Raw genomic sequence first — 18601 nt, forward strand, 5'->3', positions numbered from 1 at the left:
CCTCTCTGGATGCCCTTCCAGTCTTTCGCATCTCGCAGATCAATCGGCAGGAGTTTGAATGCTAGGACGAACAGGAGCGGGGAGAGTGGGCATCCCTGCCTGGTGCCTCTGTGCAGCTGGAAGTATTCAGAGCTGGTGATGTTGATCCAAACGCTCGCCTTCGGGGCATTCTACAGGAGTTCCACCCACAAGGTGAACCCTGTCCCTAGCCCAAACTGCTCCAGTACCTCAATGGCTCTGTCAAAGCACTTTTCTGTGTCCAGGGGAACGATCACCTCTGGTGTTCTCTTCCCAGATGGGGTCAATATTACAGCTGCTTGATATTTGCAGTTAGCTGTCTACCCGTGACAAAGCCCGACCAGCTCTAGTGCGCAGTTCTCCAGTCTCTTAGCCAGGACATTTCCGAGTATCTTCACATCCACATTGAGCAGTGAAATGGGTCTATATGATCCGCATTCCATCGGGTCTTTGTCTTTTTTGTGTGTCCATGTCATTTGTAAATGACTATCGTGGAATATTCCGCTCTTACTATTTCTGGAAGCATCGATTTCCCCACTGCCAAGAAGTCAACATGTGTGTATACTTTATGTACTGTCAAAAAGAACGAGAATTCCTTCTCACCGAGATGTAGGAACCACCATGGGTCCACTGCCCCAGTGGTGTTCTTTGTGGTTCTTGTTCTCAGGATGGATGTTGTAGTGTTCACAAAGGCCAAAAGCTAAGTTCATAAACAAAGCTAGCATTTATTAACACTACTTAAATCAAGTTCGACCACTTACTCCTAAAGTAAACAATGATTTAATCTATAATCTATACTCAACTACGCTATCTAATACTGTACTGCGCTCTCTACCACTGCTTTCTCTAGCTCTCCTCTCCAGCTCTATCCCAGAGATCTGTGAGTCTTGATTAATAAGGGGATCAGTGTTATGGGGAGAAGGCAGAAGAATGGGGATGAGAAAATATTAGCCATGATTGAATGGTGGAGCAGACTCGATGGGCCAAGTGGCCTAATTCTGCTCCTATGTCTTCTGGTCTTATGGAGTCACTGCTTTATATAGTTCTGCATCTAGCTCCATCTAGTGGTTATCTACGGCATTACATTAATCCTTTGTCATCTGTACATTTCTTATGTCTGTTCCATGAAAAATCCCAGTTTCCTAGCCATGCCTGTCTTTTTCCCCGTTTTGGGGTTTGACCGATCCGTGAGTGGGTCCTGTACGCAATTGAAGTCGCCCCCTATGATCAGTCGGTGTCGGGGATTTCCATCATGGCCTTTTCTATGAAGTCCGTGTCGTCCCAGTTGGGAGCGTACACATTTACCAAAACTACTGGTATCCCATCTAGGACACTGCTAACCATGACATACCGCCCCCCCCCCCTTGGTTGATAACTGTCCTTGTCGTCGTGAACACCGTCCTTTTGCTAATCAGTGTGGCTACTCCCCTAGCCTTTGTCCCATAATACAAGTCCCTACCCAGCCCTTCCTTACCTGTAGTTGGACCTTCTCTCTTGGGTGTGTCTCTCGCAGGAAGACTATCGGCTTTCTAATTTCTTAGGTGGACGAAGACTCTGGAACTTTTCACTGGGCTGTTAAGTCCCCTGACATTCCAAGTGAGAATGCTGGTGGGGGGGTTTTGTCCCCTCTTCCTGCGGGGTCAACCATACTTACGTGGTGGATGCGCGCCTGCACTCCGGGGTTTCCCTATGTTAGGGGTTCATCCAAAATGGCCACGATCACCGTTCTCACCATGAGGCCGGGCCCCTGCGCTCCAGAGTTTCCCTTTGTCCAGGGGGCACCCAGCATGGCTGCCAACTGTGTGTACGCCATGTGGCTGCGCCCCTGCACTCCGAGGTTTCCCTTTGTTTAGGGACCCTCCAAACTGGCTGCTTGCACCGCCATCTTGTTCTCTGCACCTTACCTAATGAAGCCAATCTAAAAACCAACCTTTTCTTCCCTTCATGTTCTTTTTGTGTTCCTTCCCCCCCCTGCTCCCCTTATCGTTTCCCCTCCCCCCCCGTGTCGCCTCCCCATCTCCCCTTTAGTGTTCCCCCTCCCTGTCCCTGTGTTCCCCCCCTCCACCCAGCAGCCAACCAGACGCTCCTTCCCAGCCAGGAGGTGCGCCGCAACCCCCCTTGCTGCCTTTCTTCCTGTGTCAGCTATCCCTGCTAGCATGGAGGCGCCTCTCCTGCGCCTGATCTTACCCCTATCTTATGCTCGCTGTCTGTCTGCTCCCTCTGCCTAGGCCTCACCCTTATCTGCGTTCCGCTATCTTCGCCCTTCTCTGTGACCCAGTTTTCTGATCAAAGCAAGGCAGCACAGTCCCGCGCAAACATATCATATGCCCATTAGATTTCCTTTCTCTCTCTTTCCTCCTCTGCTTCACCTTCAATGCTGCCTCGCCTGCCCCTTGTCCAGGCTGTTTGACTGAACAAACTTATCCGCCTCTGCCGGGGTGTTGAAATAATGATCCTTATTCTGGGAACAGCATTCCGAATCTTAACCCGTTTCTGTACTGGGCCGATTTCACCTGGTTAAATTGCGCCCTGTGTTTTGCCAAGTGCATCCCAATGTCCTGATCAACTTGGATTCTGTGCCTTTCCCAGCTACTCGGCTTGATCTGTCTCGCCCACCTCAGGTTGGGCGGCCCATCCTGTGGTTAGAACTGTTGCTTCACAGTTCCAGGGTTCCAGGTTTGATTCCCGGCTTGGGTCACTGTCTGCACGTTTTCACCATGTCTGCATGGGTTTCCTCTGGGTGCTCCGGTTTCCTCCCACAAGTCCCGAAAGACGTGCTTGTTAGGTAATTTGGACATTCTGAATTCTCCCTCCGTGTACCTGAAAAGGTGCCGGAATGTAGCGACTACGAGGAGGGGACTTCAACACAGTTATTGACCCTGGCTTGGACCGGTCAAGCTCGAAAATGGGCAGGGTACCAGCAATGGCAAGATGGGGCAGATGGGGGAGGTGGATTCATGGAGATTTGGGCAGTCGAGGGTGAAGGAGTTCTCCTTTTACTCACACGTGCATAAAGTGTACTCCCAGATCGATTTCTTCATTTTGAGCTGGGCCTTACTGGCAGTGGTGGTGGACACGGGGTACTCGGCGATTACAATCTCAGACCATGCTCCGCACTGGGTTGACCTGCAGGTTAGTAAAGACAGTAACCAGTGCCTGCACTGGAGGTTACATGTGGGACTTTTGGCTGACGATGAGGTTTGCGGGCGGCTGAGGAAGTGTATTCAGAATTACCTGCAGGTCAACGACACGGGGGAAATTTCAGCAAAGATGGTCTGGGAAGCACTGAAGGCGGTGGTCAGATGGGAGCTGATCTCGATACAGGCCCATAGGGAGAAGGTGTACAGGGCAGAGATGGACCGACTGGTTAAGGAGATACTACAGATCGATAGGTATGCGGAGACCCCAGAGGCAGGGCTTCTAAGGGAATGGCGGAGGCTACAGGCGGAGTTCGGCTTGTTAACCACAGGAAGGGCGGTGGAACAGCTGAGAAAGGCGAGGGGGGCGATCTATGAATATGGAGAGAAGGCCAGCAGAATGCTTGCACAGCAGCTTAGAAAGAGGGAGGCAGCCAGGAAGATAGGGAAAGTAAATGACGGAGATGGGAACCTGGTTGGAGATTCAGCAGGGGTGAATAAGGCGTTTAGGGATTTCTACAGTAGGCTGTGTAGGTCGAACTTCCTACAGGGCCGGAGGGGATGAGGCACTTCTTGGAGGGGCTGAATTTCCCAAAGGTGGACGGGGAGCTGGTAGGAAGGCTGGGGGCCCCGATCGGGTTGGAAGAGATAGTGGAGGGTCTGAAGGCCATGCAGGCGGGTAAAGCCCCGGGGCCGGACGGGTACCCAGTGGAGTTTTATAAAAAGTTCTCTGGGATATTGGGGCCGATGTTGATGAGGATGTTCAATGAGGCAAGGGAAAGAGGGGTGCTGCCCCCGACGATGTCACAGGCCACAATTTCGCTGATTCTGAAACAGGACAAGAACCCGGAGCTGTGTGGGTCCTACAGGCCGATATCCCTGTTGAACGTGGATGCCAAACTGCTGGCCAACATTTTGTCCATCAGGATTGAGGATTGTGTTCCGGACGTTATTGGGGAGGACCAGGCAGGGTTTGTTAAGGGTAGGCAGTTGATGACCAATGTAAGAAGGCTGTTAAATGTGATCATGATGCTCCCGGAAGGTAGGGAGGTTGAGGTAGTGATCGCAATGGATGCAGAAAAGGCTATTGATCGGGTAGAGTGGGAGGGACTGGGACGGTTCGGATTTGGGCGGGGCTTTATTGACTGGGTCAGGTTGTTGTATCAGGCTCCTGTGGAAAGTGTACGGATGAATAGGACAACACTGGACTATTTTAGACTGCACCGGGGGACGAGGCAGGGATGCCCCCTCTCCCCATGGTTGTTCGCGCTAGCTATAGAACCGTTGGCAATTGCTATGAGAGCCTCAAGGGGCTGGTGAAGCACAGAGTCTCGCTCTATGCAGATGACCTGCTTCTGTATGTATCGGACACATTAGAGGGGATGGAAGAAATCATGAGGATTCTAGGGGAATTTGGCCGGTTTTCAGGGTACAAGCTAAATATGGGGAAAAGTGAGATGTTTGCGATCTATGCGAGGGGACAGGGGAGGTAATTGGGGGAGCTGCTGTTTAGATCAGTAGGGGGAAGCTTTAGGTACCTGGGCATTCAAGTGGCGCGGGAATGGGACCGGCTGCATAAATTAAATCTGGCCCGACTAGTAGACCAAATGAAGGACGATTTTCGGAGATGAGACGCGCTCCCGTTGTCATTAGCTGGGAGGGTGCAGATGGTGAAGTTGACGGTCCTCCTGAGATTCCTGTTTGTATTTCAGTGTCTCCCCATCTTTATTCCGCATTCCTTTTTAAACGGGTTAACAAAGTGATCTCTGGATTTGTTTGGGCGGGCAAGACCCCGCGGGTAAGGAAGGTAATGTTTGAGCGGAGTTGGGGAGAGGGCGGGCTGGCGCTGCCAAATTTTAGTAACTGAAATTAAAATGAAAATGGCTTATTGTCACGAGTAGGCTTCAATGAAGTTACTGTGAAAAGTCCCTAGTCGCCACATTCCGGTGCCTGTTCGGGGAGGCTGCTACGGGAATTGAACCGTGCTGCTGGCCTTCTTGGTCTGCTTTTAAAGCCAGCGATTTGGCTCAGAGCTAAACAGCCCCTCTATTACTGGGCGGCGAATATAGCCATGATCAGGAAGTGGGTGGTGGGGGAGAGGTCGGCATGGGAGCGTATGGAGGTGGCTTCATGCAAGGGCACCAGTTTGGGGGCGTTGGTAACTGCACCTCTGCCGTTCCCGCCGGCACGGTACTCCACCAGCTCCGTGGTTGTGGCGCCCCTGAGTATCTGGGGGCAATGGAGGAGAGCAGAGGGAGCATCGGTCTGGTCCCCAATCTGTAATAATCACCGGTTTGCCCCGGGAGTATGGATGGGGGTTCCGGATATGGCGGAGAGCAGGGATTGAGAGGATGGGGAATATGTTTATAGAGGGGAGCTTTACGAGTATGATGGCCCTGGAGGAGAAGTTTGGGTTGGCGAGGGGAAACAAATTCAGGTATCTGCAGGTGCGGGACTTCCTATGTAAACAGGTATCAACCTTCCCACTCCTACCGCTGAGAGGGATTCAGGACAGGGCAGTTCCAGAGGGTGGGTAGGAGAAGGGAGTGTCTTGGACATTTACAAGGAACTTATGGGGTCAGAGGAGACGCAGACCGAGGAGCTGAAGCGCAAGTGGGAGGAGGAGCTGGGAGGAGAGATAGAGGATGGTCTATGGGCGGACGAGTTGAGTAGAGTTAACGTGTCCGCAACATATGCCAGGCTCAGCCTGATACAATTTAAGGTCGTTCACCGGGCTCACATGACAGTGGCCCGGATGGGCAGATTCTTTGGGATGGAAGATAGGTGCGCAAAATGTGTGGGAGGACCAGCGAACCATGTCTACATGTTCTGGGCATGTCCGAAGCTTAGGGGATTCTGGCAGGGGTTTGCAGATGTCATGTCCACGGTGTTAAAAACAAGGGTTGCTCTGAGTCCAGAGGTGGCGATTTTCAGGGTGTCGGAAGATCCGGGAATCCAGGAGGAGAAAGAGGCAGTCGTTCTGGCCTTTGCTTCCCTGGTAGCCCGGAGATGGATACTATTGGCATGGAGGGACTCAAAGCCCCTGAAGTTGGAGACCTGGCTATCGGACATGGCTGGCTTTCTCTGTTTGGAGAAAATCAAGTTCACCTTGAGAGGGTCACTGTTAGGATTCGCCCGGAGGTGGCAACCGTTCGTCAACGTCTTCGCGGAAAATTAATCGTCAGCAGAAGGGGGGGGGTTAGTTTAACTTAGAGTAGGGGGTTAATAAAGGTGGGACCTGTAAGGGAGGGAGACGGCTTTTGCACTATGTTTATAGTTTCATGTACATTGTTTATTGTGTTGCTGTTATAATACCAAAAAATATCTCAATAAAATGTTTATTAAAAATAATGAAAGCCTACTTGTGACTATAAGCTGTCTCTTCTGATTAGTTTGCCCAGCAGCTGGGCGACGTAGCCCGTTGGTCACGGCCCTCGGTCTCCTCTGGCAAGCCCACAATTCGAATGTTCTGCCGTCGGGACCTATTCTCATGGTCCTTGCATTTCCCCTTCAAGCTCCCCTGGGCCGCCACCAACATAGAACATAGAACACTACAGCGCGGTACGGGCCCTTCGGCCCTCGATGTCGCACCGACCTGTGAAACCATCTGAAGCCTATCTGACCTACACTATTCCATTTTTATCCATAAGTCTATTCAGTGACCACTTAAATGCCCTTAAAGTTGGCGAGTCTACTACTGTTGCAGGCAGGGCGTTCCACACCCCTACTACTCTCTGAGTAAAGAAACTGCCTCTGACATCTGTCCTATATCTATCACCCCTCAATTTAAAGCTATGTCCCCTCGTGTTGGTCATCACCATCCGAGGAAAAAGACTCTCACTGTCCACCCTATCTAATCCTCTGACTATCTTATATGTCTCTATTAAGTCACCTCTCAGCCTTCTCCTCTCTAACGAAAACAACTTCAATTCCCTGAGCCTTTCCTCGTAAGACCTTCCCTCCATACCAGGCAACATCCTAGTAAATCTCCTCTGAACCCTTTCCAAAGCTTCCACATCCTTCCTATAATGTGGTGACCAGTCAACCTCTTGACTTCTGCCTCCAGGGCGACGATCCTGTCCCTCTGATCTGTCGACTCCTTCTCCAGCTCCTGGATCGTTCTTTCTTGTGCTTCCACCTTCTTCCCCAATCCATTGATCACCTTTTGAATGGAGACCATCCTCTCTGTAACCACCACCTTGACTGCCACCTTGCCTTTCTCATCGCCAGCAGTTCCTTTGTAAGGAATGCCTTCCATCCATCTCATGGGAGTGGGGAGCTGTTGCGGGGAGGCAGCGGCTGATGCACGGGTCGTCGGTCTCCCTCTTTCTTGGGTGGACGGGGCCGCCTTGCCTCATGGGTCCGACGGTTCGTCTGCCTGTTACTTCTGTCCTTTTCCTCTGCTCCTGCCGTTCCTTCGGCCTCTCGAGCTCCCGTTCACATGCATGCTGGCTTTATCCCTATCCTTTTTTGATTAAGGGCGAGTTGTTGTCGAATTTTGGGGAAAATTTGCCTAAAAATGCCTATTTGGAAATGGTCTGGAGGAGAGCCACCTGATGTCTACTCAGCACATCACCATCACCGGAGGTCCTGCAAGTTCTGCTCGACCTATTTAGCGGGGGGCTGGCGAGCGCAGTCCCAGCCAAGCAGCTGGCGAGCATTGATTTGTGGCGAGAAGTCTTTGAGGCCTCGTTAAGTTGCCCAATTAACGTTGAATAACGTTGCCGGCCTTGCTGGGCCGAGCGCCGGAAAGCTCGATCTCACACTTACCACGCGCATAAAGAGTTGGTATGGAATATGGGTCCTTGAATATTCCTGAATTTAAATAAATGTTGCATGCAAAAAAGTGTGATGGTTCGCAATTTAATGTGCATCACAGGAATAAACTATAGAGGGAGCTAATTGCGACCATAAGATGGAGGAGCAGAAGTAGGTAACTGGGCCCATCGAATCAATGAGATCATGGCTGATCTGATATCATCCTCAACTTCACTTTCCCACCTTATCCCCATAACCCTTGATTCCCTTAATTAACCCTTGATTAAAAATCTATCTATCTCAGCATTGAACATACTAAACGACCCAGCCTCTACAGCTCTCTGCGGTAAAGAACTCCATAGATTCACTACTATCTCAGAAAGAAATTGCTCCTCATCTCTGTCTTAAATGGGTGACCCCTCACTCTATGACTATGCTCTTTGGTGCTGAACTCTCCCACAAGAGGAAAGATCCTCGCTACCCTGTCAAGCCCCTTGTGAATCGTGTCTGTCTCAATAAGGTCACCTCTCATTCTTCTGAACTCGAATGAGCACAGGCCCAATCTACTCACCAACTCCTCATCGGAAAATCCCTCCTGACCCGGGATCAACCTAGTGAACCTTCTCTGGTATGTCTCCAATGCCAGTATACCATTTCCTTGATATGGGGACCAAAATTATTCACACTATTCCAGGTATGATCTAACTAATGCTTTGTATAATTTTAGCAGGACTTCCCTATTTTTATATTCCATTCTCTTTGAAATAAAGGCCAACATTCAATTTGCCTTCCCAAATACCTGCTGAACTTGCATGCTAGCTTTTGTGATTTATGCACGAGGACAGCCAAATCCCATTGTGCCACGGTTTTCTGCAGTCTTTCTCTGTTTAAGTAATATTCAGCTAGCTCCTTTATTCTTCCTACCAAAGTGCATAATTTCACGTTTTCCGACCTTATGTTCCATTTTGTATTTGTATTACCTAAAATCTAAGACTATTGAAAGTGACTAATGTCTTAATTATCAGCTTGGCATAGTTAGTAGCCTTTTCAGCTCTGAGTTAGATTTCAGTTCAAAATCTAGGCCAGCACTTTGTTGTTGTCGTGCTGCATTGCCAAAGGTGCTATCTTTCAGAGGAGAGTCCACATGCTCAGGTGTATGTTAAAGTTTCCACAACACTTTACAACAGTAAGAAGGAAATGTTCTCGCATCCTAGCCAACATGTCATTTGATGGGCCCTAAAATTCCTGGGGCCGTGGATGTTGTCAGTAATAGGAGTAATCTGAGAGGACAGAATTTGTAGTATAAAGGGTTAACAGATGAGATATGCTAATATATGACGTAGATGATGATGTACTACTGACATCAGCCATGTGTAAGACACAAGAGAGGTTGGAATCATGCCGAGGTGCAACATGCCAACTCTCTAACTCTGTGTTAAAATGTAGTACTAATAAACAATTGCTAAGCAGATACCAGACTGTAACTACAGTCTGACTAGGAACCAAATTCCATGCCTTGAGTCCAAGGTAGAAGGACCCATCTCAGAACAGAATTTGGGTGTGATCACTGCTCTCCTGAGATTCTAGACCATTTGGATAGAATCTTTAAATTCCAGTTAGGTTGGGCAGTAGTCAGATTTTCAATCACCCCATTAGTCAAAGGTTATGCCAGAATTGGGGAAGTTGAGGCATAACAAAATGTTAATTAGAGTATTATAATCAATCCTGGAATGATTAATTACCTTCCCTTTTTACAGTGGCTCCAATAGAAGATGAAAAGTATGAAAAATAGATTTCTTCAGGCCATAAGAGCCTTTGGAGGATGCCCCTCTTCCCGATAAGGTCGGATCAATCAAGCTGTTAGAAAGTGTGCCTTTGTGGAAGATGAGTTAACAGAGTTGAGCTTGTCTGTGGTCCCCTTCAAAATCCATAGACCTTAAACAGTCAAGAGTAAATAATAACTAACTGCGCAAAGTAAAGGGACAGCCGCTGGCACCCATGGTCAATATCGCAGCATGTGTTAATACTAATAGGGGACCACGAGAGAAAAACTGACTTGTTTTTTTATTGCTGAATACAGATATCAATGAGTGTCTGTCACTGCCACACAAGTGCTTAATTGGCCAACGCTGCATCAACACTGTTGGGTCGTACCGATGTCAGCGTGAAATGAGCTGTGGCACAGGCTATGAACTGACTGAAAATAACCTGTGCAAAGGTAGGTAATGAAAAGAGGTGTGTTAAATATATAATTACTTGTGTATACTAACATGTGTACATGTATATTACACATATATGTAACAAATAATCTACTACATTGTATTTCTTCCCTTCCCCAACAGTTCAGTGAACACCTTATAGAATTTAAGATCTATAAAAGTAACTTTCACCACATTGTGCCTTTAATTCTCTTTTGGGGTACCCCCTGATGTTAACAGCAGTTGGCTTTTCAGACTTAGTTTCATTCACACTGCTTTCTGGGGATTTGACCAATTGTCTGCTGACATCTAATTAAATAAAAGGTATCTCCTTAAATACCCCATTCTCTTCAATCTCTTCATTGTCTCACCCAAACTTTTTGGAACTGCTCTCTAAAAATGTATTAAATTCATCTCTTACTTTAGCTTTTAGAATTTAAAAGAAATTAAACTCATATTATCCAGACTTGACTTATGAAAACTTTCTTTTACACCTTGCATACCTTTTTCTTTAAATCACAATGACTCATTCAAAGGTATTCTTGTTCTGTAATCATCCTGACTAAATTACATTATGTAACCATCTGTTTGAAGTATTGCTCAGCTCATTACCTTATCAAACCCATCGTCACACAATCACTCTGCCCCTCTCTTTAATTACTGTTCACATCCCCCAACATTTAAAAATATGAGCAAAATCCCACTAACAGAAAATTATTACAATTTCTTGCTTTTCCTGACAGGTTTTCTTGACAAGTGTGAATCCACAGGCATTAGTCACCCTTCAATATTCAGCAAAGTGGCTAATATTCATATACGAGTTTAAGAATTGGTAAACTATTTGATCACAAAATTTGTGCCTAGTGCTATCTAAAGACCTAAAATTGTACAATTACAATTACCAGTAGAAAGGGCCGCAATTCAGCAGACCCCCTTTGGGTGCATTTGGCGGGGTGTTCCACGGGGACTGCCGCACCGAGAGTCGCCCTGCTATGCAACGGCACTTTGCCGGTTTTATTAGCCTTGGGGAGTTTCCCACCACCGATGCAGAGAGATTTCCTGCTGGCAAGCTGATCTCAGCAGCAGGAATGCATACACGCAAATTGGGGCATCATTTTGAATGGCATCCCCAATCTCTACACACACCCCTTCCCCCCCCCCCCCAATTATTGACCCCCCTTTAACCCCCCCCCCCCCCAATCTTGTTGAGGAGGCAATTGGCCTTTGGCCCCCTGTCCCCTGTTCCCCCCTCACTCAAATGGGTAAGGCTGGTACTGGGCCTGAGCCCTGAAAGTGGCAATCTGCCACCTTGGCACCCTGGCACTGCCAGCCTTGCACCCTGGCAGTGCCACCTGGGCACCCCAGAAATGCTAGGTGTCACTACCAGTGTGGCACTGTCAGGGTGCTAGGTTGGCAGTGCCAACGTGCCTAGGTGTTCAGAGAGTGCCCGGGTACTGCTGTCCCCTGTCCCTGACCACCAGGGGATCTCTAATGGCCTGCGAGAAGCTTGAGGTGCCATTATGCCTGGTCCACTTTGTGGAGACCCGTAGTAAATGCCGCCCTGGCGAGGTCTCACAGGGGCGGCCATTGACTCCCGGGCGCTAGGTGAATCAGGTGGTTAACTGCCGATGCCACAGGTGAGTCATGGTGTGGGGATGGGGGGAAATGGTAGTTCGGGGTCTGGCAGGGGGATGGCACTCAGCTGTCCTTGATGCTGGGTCCCTTGTTCAGGTATTGAGTGGGAGCCAGAAAGCAACATTTGTTGAGTAAAGAGTCAAGAGTTCTTCTCCTTTTCCCAAACACCTTCATTTTCCTTGAACACACTCGATACAAAACATTATCACCATACCCACTCCCAACAAGAGTTATCTGCAACCCCTTTACATAGCAGTGTCAGTTATTGGATGCTTAACATCAATGAGACATCTAATTGGATTGTCTCTTAGCCCATTCCTTAACAACATGCACAGGTTTATTTGTTGTGCTCCCTGCATGGCGAGATCCCACACGTCACCTAATTATTCACGGCAGACATGTGGGAAGGACCTCCATGGATCTCCCTGCCATGTTCTTAATCGGGGGAGATCCGGGAATTTGGTGAGGTCCCCACCTTCCACTCTCCCACCTTATTAAATGTCCTCCCCGCAGCCAAACTCTCCATGGGAAGGAACATTAATTTCTGCCCCCCGGATCTGGAGTGCAGTTATGGACACTACAAGATGGGAATGATATATTGGCTTTGGGGAGGATGTATGGCAGATTCATTGCAATGATACCGGGATGAAAAGGATTAAATTATGATGGTACATTGCAGAAACCTGGCATTTATTCCTTGAGTATGGGAGGGGTGATCTAATTGAGGTATTTGACATGAATGAAGGATTCAATACCAGGATACCCCAGGATTCCCGTACCAGCCTCCCTGAACAGGCGCCGGAATGTGGCGACTAGGGGCTTTTCACAGTAACTTCATTGAAGCCTACTCTTGACAATAAGCGATATTCATTCATTCAATAAGGTAGATGAAGAAAAATTATTTCTTCCCGTGGGTGAATCCATAACTAGGAACAATTCTCAAAAGTAGAACCATTCAGTGTTATAATTCAGAAACAATTCTTCATAGATAGGGTTTCAGAAATCTGTAACTTTCTATCCAAAAAGCCTGTAGATGCAGGCCTCGATTTTCCGCTTCACGACACCAGAAATGTAAATTGCGATCAGGTGGAGAATCGCGGGTAATCAAAAAATTGATATTTGCGCATTGCGGTGATTCCAATGCCCGTGCTCCAGTCCCTCTCTGACGGTGATAGAGAGATTTGCGCCCCGCACCAGCGGATCCATGCAAAATCATCATTTGCATGGATTTCAATATCATTAGTAGGATGGACACTTGTGCGATGCTCCATCCCTCTTAGGGAGAAGTCCTAGACTGAAACTTATTCAGCTGCTTCGTCAATGACCTCCCTCCCATCATAAGGTCAGAAGAGGGGATGCTTACGGATGACTGCAAAATGTTCAACACCATTCCCGACTCCTCAGATAATGAAGTAGCCCATGTCCAAATGCAGCAAGATCTGGACAATATCCAGGCTTCGGCTGACAAGTGGCAAGTTACACTGTGCCAGGCAATGACCCTCTCCGACAAGAGAGGATCTAACAATTGCCCTTGACATTCAATGGCATTACCATCACTGAATCGCCCACAATCAACATCTTGGGGGTTAGCATTGATCAGAAACTGAACTGGACTAACCATATTAATACTGTGGCTATCAGGGCAGGTCAAAGGCTAGGAATCTACGGCGAGTAACTCACCTCCTGATCCTCCAAAGCTTGTCCACCATCTACAAGGCACAAGTCAGGAGTGAAATGGAATACTCTCCATTTGCCTGGATGAGTGCAGCTCCAACAACACTCAAGAGGCTCAACATCATCCAGAACAAAGCAGCCCGCTTGATTGCTCCCCTTTCCAGAAACATTCAAGCCCTCCAAAACCGACCAACAGTGACAGTCATGTGTGCCATCTACAAGATGCACTGCAGTAACTCACCACGATTCCTTCGACAGCACCTTCCAAACCCACGACCACTACCATCTAGAAGGACAAGAGCAACAGATACCTGGGAACCCCACCACCTGGAGGTTTCCCCCCAAGTCACTTACCATCCTGACTTGGAACTATATCGCCGTTCCTTCACTGGCGCTGGAGCAACATCCTGGAACTCCCTTCCTAACAGCACAGTGGTGTATCTACACCTCAAGGACTGCAGCAGTTCAACAAGGCAACTCACTACCACCTTCTGAAGGACAAATAAGGATGGTCAATAAATGCTGCCCTAACCCGCTACTCCCACATCCCATAAATAAATAGAAAAAAGGTCTCATGGATGCAAATTAATGCAAGTATTTATAAACAGGGCCTGGGCACCATGGGAAAGCAGAAGGTTAAAAAAACACTGAAAAACCCTACAAAATTGCCAGGCTTGCTGGGCCAGAGGGAGTATCGGGGGACCTGGTGCCAAGTCCGTGGACTGGGGGTGTCCCCCTCAGGATCAGGGTGGCATGGCTCAGACGGCCATTGCTGCAGTATGTCTTTTACACACGACCCTTTGGTGTTACTTACAGACTCCAGGCTGCTCACACTGCTCAGTGTTGTCTGTGTCCTTTGAATGCACAGAAGGCCTCTGGTTATCTGGGAGTCCACCCAGGCTACTCCTCTGGACACCCCCATACCACAGCTGTTTCATCAAGGGGATGGGCATGGCCAGACTCAATCAGGGGACCACCAGAAGTTGGCACTCTTCAGAAGTGTGCCCAACGGCAGAAGATGCAGTGGGTCAGCAGAGCTCCATCCAACCAGAGGACACCTGCACTCTGGCCTTTGGAACCTTCCTTGGTTCTCTGCCCCTCTCAGGGCAGTGGCCTCACCAGCGATCCCATCCATCCGGATCACCAGCTGTCTCCTCCTGGTGAGGCTGGCAGTGCCTCTGCCACCACCTCCCAGCGCTGTTCGGGAGGGAAGGCTTGAGTCTGCGTCCCGCCCTGGGGAAGAGGATGTCCCGCCAATCCTGGAGCTGTGGGTCCACTTCAGACTCCTGAACCTGGGGATCAAGTCTTCTGTGAGCCATCTTTGTGGCTGCAGTGAGTGTGTGGTAAATTGACCACTCAAAAGCAGCTCCCGCTCACAGGCTCTTTAGCACTAACTCTGACCCCAGTGGTTATAATGCCTGCTAGGCCGGAAAAAGCTCTGAATTTGTGCCGGCAGGGTGCTGGCTCATTTTCATGGCCTGACCCATTTACCGAATAGCACCCCACAGCGGAAATACGAATCGCATGTTATTCAGTCCCGGCGGCACCACTTTGTCTCCCAAATGGAGAATTACAACCTTTGGGTCAATTGAAACTTTCAAGATTGATATCAATGGATTTTTGTTTGGCAAGAATATCAAAGGTTACGCATCCAAGAAAGGCAAAGGGGATTGAGGTACAGTTCAACTATGATCTTATTGAATGGCAGAACAGACTGAAGTGGCTAAATAGCCTTCTCCTGATTCTGTTATTTCAGTAGTATATTGTAGTAACTTTGGTATTAGGATGCTTTTGTCACATAGAATTGTATTTATTTTTGAGGGACTATATGCTGGTATTTTGATGCACTGCATACAGTGCAATTGTAACATCCGCAACCATCTACCTGACCAGTCAGGTGGAACAATCGGTAAATGCTGCCCTCAATCTGAGAAATTTACAATGTTATTTTATTAATCCTTTTGCTGGCTATTTCTGATCAGATGGAAATTCTCAGAAGAGTTCATCTGTTGAGTTGTTGGAACATTTATGCTAAATGTCATTTCTGCTTTTGCCTCCCAACAACATTAAGCTGGCTTCACCATTGATTCTATCAACTCCTTGGTTTATTTGCTTTACTGCTTTTTTGAGCAGGTGAATAATTTTGATTTTTATTTGGATCTGATAGATATCGATGAATGTAAGATTGAAACACATAACTGTGGATTCGACTTTATCTGTCAGAACACACAAGGGTCATTCCGCTGCCGGCCTAAAATGCAATGTGGAAGCGGATTCTTGCAGGATGCTCAGGGAAACTGCATTGGTAGGAAACAATTCCATTTTACTGTGGGTTTTAGGAGTTAATTGACAGATGTTTTTGTTCCCTCAGCTGAATAATGATTATTATGAAATATTGTTCCCATAAATAATAAGTCGACTGCTAATTAGTTCCTTTGTACCAAAGCTTGATGCATTCGATGTCAATGAGGAAGAATAGATAATCAAGTATTCAATGCAATGCTATTGAACCAATTTTACAAACTCATGCTCCTAAAGTGGCATCCTGCCCACCAGGAATGCTTACTGGGAAGTCAGGCATGCTGCTCATGATATTCTGTTCATTTTTAATGGTTGGAAAATTTAGAGCCCATTCTCCCAACAGCCCAACATACAATTCCAGCGGGAGAGGCTTCAGGTATTTTCATAACATTTCCCCTATTAGGTCAGTGGGATTATTGTCATGTGAATGCCAACTGTGGAAGATATCTGCTCAGGGTTCGATAATGCAGGTTTCAATACCGGATTTATATGCTGAAGTGACTCTCAGTTACCTTCTGGGGTTAGGTAGACATTAGATCAGAGGTTTGTTTTATTGGGAATCTTGGCCGAGATTCTCCGAGCCTCCGCACCGAAATCGCACTCGGCGTGGTGGAGGAGAATGGGGTCTCTGACCCGTGGCGCCAGGACACGATTCTCCGTGGACTGGAGAATCGCTCCCAGCCGCACGCGCACGGTCGATGTGGCGCCGGTCAGGGGCCGTTGGAAGAGGCCCCCGCGGTGATCCAGAACAGACTGGATATCGGCCAAGAGCTGTTCTGCCGAACAAAGACCAGAACACGGTACTTATACAACGTTCAAAAATCAATAGTCCACCCCAGTTGGATGCGATCCAATCCCTGAAGTTGCTACTTTTAAACTTATCCAATAGAATTGCAAGCAGTGTTTAAACTTCTCGCAATAGAATCGCAAGCAGCGCATGATTGATCCTCATCCTGAGAGCTGTGCACAATCCCAGCAGCTTGTGCTGACTGTTTGTGAGAAACAGAACAATAGAACCAGCACCCTGAATTGTTTCACAAAGACAAGATGTCAGAAGCAATGTCCTTTTGGTCAGGTTAGCTATCCTAAATCCCATTTGATTACTTATTACTGCTATGTCCTAAAAATACATGTTTAATGGTTAATAATGATTACTCAGTCCTATAATTCATCTCAATCCTTAATAAAATAACTTATGTAAAACTACTCTAGTGGCATGCTAACTATTCAGTTTTAAGAGGTATTATCGCTGAACACCCCCCCCCCCCCTTCAAGAACTCAGACTCGCGGCTGCGCTGGCCATCCTGGTTGGGGGGGAGGGAATCAGACACCAAGGGGGCGGCCTCCACAACAGACAGGCCTGCGATCGGGGGCTACAGATTGGCGGTTGCGCGTGATCCAGGGCGCCTATCTTCTTCCGCGCTGGTCCGCTGTGTGGCATTGCCATGTTGCGCCAGGGCTGGCGCAAAAACAGCTGCCGCGCGCCTGCGCGAACCCGCGGCCAGCCGCCGCGTGCACGCGCAGACATGCAGCCGGAAGTACAGGGCCCCGTATCAGCAGCAGGAGCTGCGCGCCGCAAGCTGGGGCCCTGCTATCCCTCTTGAAACCTTAAATGCAAGTCTTTCTTTTTTCAGTGATCCTTGATCATTGGATCACTTAAATTAAGACAAGATGACAATTAAAAAAAAATTCCATTCCTTTATCCATGGTTGAATGTCCCTATAAGAACACGGTACACATCTTGCTACCTGATCAAAGTCAGGTGTCAGGGGTGGGATTCTCTGTTGCTCGACGCTGAAATCGAGAACGGCGGTCAGGCGGAGAATGGCTCCCGGCGCCGAAATCGTGGCAGGCGCCGGTTTGACTCCGGGTCCCGATGTTCCGCCACCTCCAAATCGGCATAATCGAGACGCACACAACTGCGTTTGCATATCATTACCGGGCCCACCCACGATGCTCCGCCTCCGATGGCCCGAGTTCCCGAAAGCAGGGCCACGTGTGGTCTGAACAATCGTGAGCCTGATGTGGCGGCTGTGGAGAGAGAGGGTGTACGGACAGTGTCCAGCACCACCATACTTCGCAGAAAGTTGTGCCGCTAGCATGGGGGTCTTCTGCCAGGGCTGGGGAGAATAGTGGGGGGTGGCCGGAAGGTGGGCTGTGGGGTCCGGGCAGACGGGAATGCGATCCAGCACAACCGGCGCCATCTTTTCGGGCGCGATTGGTGCGTGTCTGTGGTGTGTAGGCCTACGCATGGCTGCAGCTTGTCAGCCCTGTGTGTGTCCAGCACGGACCCGGCGATTCTCCCACCATTTTCACGTGTTTCGTGGGTGTTTCATGCGGTTCTGTGCTAGCCCCTCACCAGTAAGTGAATCGGCGCTGGTGAGGCGCTGATTTTTCCATCGTGGAACACCACAGATCTTCCGTAGGCGTCGGCACTTAGACGGAGGAACAGACAATCCAGCCCAGTTCCTTTCGTAACTCAGAATTTCTCAGGAGGTTGATAGTTTCTTTTAGGCCAGTGTTTCAAGGCTGCATTGTGGTTCTACATTATTCTTGTATTTATGACTAGTGCAGTGCAGTAGCTGCATTTGAAGCAGTTGTTCACCTGGAGGAAAATGATCAAAGGAACATTGGCAATCTGTCAAAACTCTGAGTTTGATATACAAAAAGAAATCAAAGGAAATTACAAGAACCATCCGTGTTGTAAGCCTGATTTTTAAAAAAATTGGTAATGTACACTGAAAAATAGCAGGGCAGGAGTGGCGCCGTGGTTAGCACCGCTGCCTCATGAGGCTGAGAACCCGGGTTTGATCCTGGCCCCGGGTCACTGTCCATGTGGAGTTTGCACATTCTCCCTGTGTCTGTGTGGGTCTCACTTCG

The 18601-nt window shown here is 48.5% G+C and overlaps 1 protein-coding gene across 1 annotated transcript in view; it reads left to right on the forward strand.

Annotated features, from left to right (window-relative positions):
• The window catches only part of fbln1 (fibulin 1), a 231426-nt gene that overhangs the window by 70241 nt on the left and 142584 nt on the right, over nt 1-18601 (forward strand). The window contains 2 exon segments of the mRNA XM_038780632.1: nt 9994-10131; nt 15588-15725. Of these exon segments, the coding sequence (XP_038636560.1) occupies nt 9994-10131; nt 15588-15725 (276 nt within the window).

The sequence above is a fragment of the Scyliorhinus canicula genome, chromosome 20, assembly GCF_902713615.1.
Source record: "Scyliorhinus canicula chromosome 20, sScyCan1.1, whole genome shotgun sequence".
NCBI lineage: Eukaryota > Metazoa > Chordata > Chondrichthyes > Carcharhiniformes > Scyliorhinidae > Scyliorhinus > Scyliorhinus canicula.